Source organism: Lathyrus oleraceus, chromosome 1, assembly GCF_024323335.1.
Source record: "Lathyrus oleraceus cultivar Zhongwan6 chromosome 1, CAAS_Psat_ZW6_1.0, whole genome shotgun sequence".
Taxonomy (NCBI): domain Eukaryota; kingdom Viridiplantae; phylum Streptophyta; class Magnoliopsida; order Fabales; family Fabaceae; genus Lathyrus; species Lathyrus oleraceus.
In genome coordinates, this window is record NC_066579.1 from 348,583,018 (window position 1) to 348,584,854 (window position 1,837).

The following is a 1,837-nucleotide window of genomic DNA, read 5'->3' on the forward strand; positions in this document are numbered from 1 at the left end:
TTTTGATGTTGTAATCTCTTGGGTTGAACCAACTTCGTAGATTGAAGATTTGAGATCCCTGTCTCTTCTACTTGAAGTTGTTGTGGCTTGTAGTCTGTTGATTTGTGTGGAGTTATGTTATGGAGATGGCTATTTGAAAGTGGATTGTAGTGTTGTTGTTATGATGGTGTTTGTTTGTGAGCACATGAAGAAGAACATGTTTTTTCTTTCTTGATATTTTTTTGTTTTTGTTTTTCTACAGTCTCTAAAAAACCGAATACTTGGAAATTAATAAAGCGATTTTTACTTGGTATATTGTTATGGCGTGAATATCACGTAGTTAATAGTGCTGTAATTTTTACATGACAACTGAATTGTCACCTGCGTTCATATCGCCTGTTTATTCACATGGTTAATTGATGGTTTGTGATGCGTTAATAAGTGTTTGATTTTTATTATAAATTATTTTTAAAAAAATACGTAGTTACTTAAGTCGTATTACAATACTAAAACATCATTAATGTTATTTATTTTTCTTATGTGTGGTTAAAATCTTGAAATTGTTACTTCTGAAAAAAAAAGTTAAATTTTACTCCATAAATAGTCGTTATTTTTTAAAAAGCAAAAATAAAATACTTTTATATATCAAAAGAAAAAACGAAATCCAAAGTACATACTAGTACTAGTAGCAGTAGGATCTACCTACCACCATAAATGAATAAAAAAAACACAGCTACACAACCATGCAGAATCACAAACAGTACACGAAAATCTAAATTTCTCAGGGTCGAGTAGAAAGTAACAACCTCAATTTCCAACACCTAGAAAGAAATAAAACACCTATCAAACTCAAAACTAGCCACATACTAGTCGTCATTAATGTCGCATTTATGCTATAAAACCACCTCTCAGGTTTCTCTTATGAGCACTCAAAATTATTAAAAGATGGGTGAGGGAAGAGGCAGTGTTATTACAATGCTACTATTGTGTATGTTTGTGTTTCATCCTAAGATGATTCATGCAGAAACATACATTGTTGGTGATGGCCAAGGTTGGACTTTTGGTGTTCAAAACTGGCCTTCAGGAAAAACATTCAAAGCAGGTGACATACTCGGTAAGCATCTTCATTTTAGACATGCTATGTTATTTGTTTAAACATCAAATAGTTAATGGTTGGTTCAATAGTGAATTATTATTATCTAAGATATAGGTTAAATTTCAACGGTTGTTTATGTGCAGTTTTCAATTACATCCCTTTGATACACAATGTGGTGAAAGTGAATGAGTTTGGCTATAATTCATGTGTAGCTCTTGGAGGATCTGATTTGCATGTATCTGGAGCAGACGGAATTACACTTACTAAAGGAGCCAACTACTTCATATGTGGTGTTCCTGGTCATTGTAATCGAGGACAGAAAATTGCAGTGAATGCTAATTAATCTCTTAACTATGTCTTGGAATTTTCAATATTTATGAATTTATCAATCCAAGGCAGCTTAAGGAAGTACGTGTTGAAGTTTTGCCTTTAATTGGAAAGGACTGCATTGTTGTATTGAGTTGCTATAGGCTGATGGATTTACTATCTTACAGTATCTTATTATTATTTCTTTTGTTTACATAATTTTAATAATCAAAACTACTAGTACTACATAAAGTAACTAAGTTACTTAACTTTCTAGATACTTATTTTTCAATTTATTTAAACCTTCTCCTCAAAAATTAAAAGTACAACATGTTTCTTTATTAGAAACGACATTTAACTTAGCACAACATAACCAGCAGCACATAAGTAACCATACCATTCGACTAAGCTTGCAATTGAAAAATAGATTGACAGTATGGTTTTCCTCTTTGAAAC

General features: G+C 31.6%; 1 protein-coding gene across 1 annotated transcript; it reads left to right on the forward strand.

Moving 5' to 3' along the window:
* Positions 1-826: 826 nt before the first annotated feature.
* Positions 827-1,582, forward strand: LOC127115736 (basic blue protein). Its single transcript, XM_051047206.1, has 2 exons — positions 827-1,093; positions 1,219-1,582. The coding sequence occupies exons 1-2, from the start codon at positions 925-927 to the stop codon at positions 1,416-1,418; spliced, it is 369 nt and encodes a 122-aa protein (XP_050903163.1). The 5' UTR covers positions 827-924; the 3' UTR covers positions 1,419-1,582.
* The last annotated feature ends 255 nt before the right edge of the window (positions 1,583-1,837 follow it).

Coding starts and splice junctions, on each gene's coding strand:
- LOC127115736 (XM_051047206.1), top strand. CDS start 925: ATGGGTGAGGGAAGAGGCAGTGTTATTACAATGCTACTATTGTGTATG. Junction 1,094..1,218: donor CAAAGCAGGTGACATACTCG/GTAAGCATCTTC, acceptor GTTTATGTGCAG/TTTTCAATTACATCCCTTTG.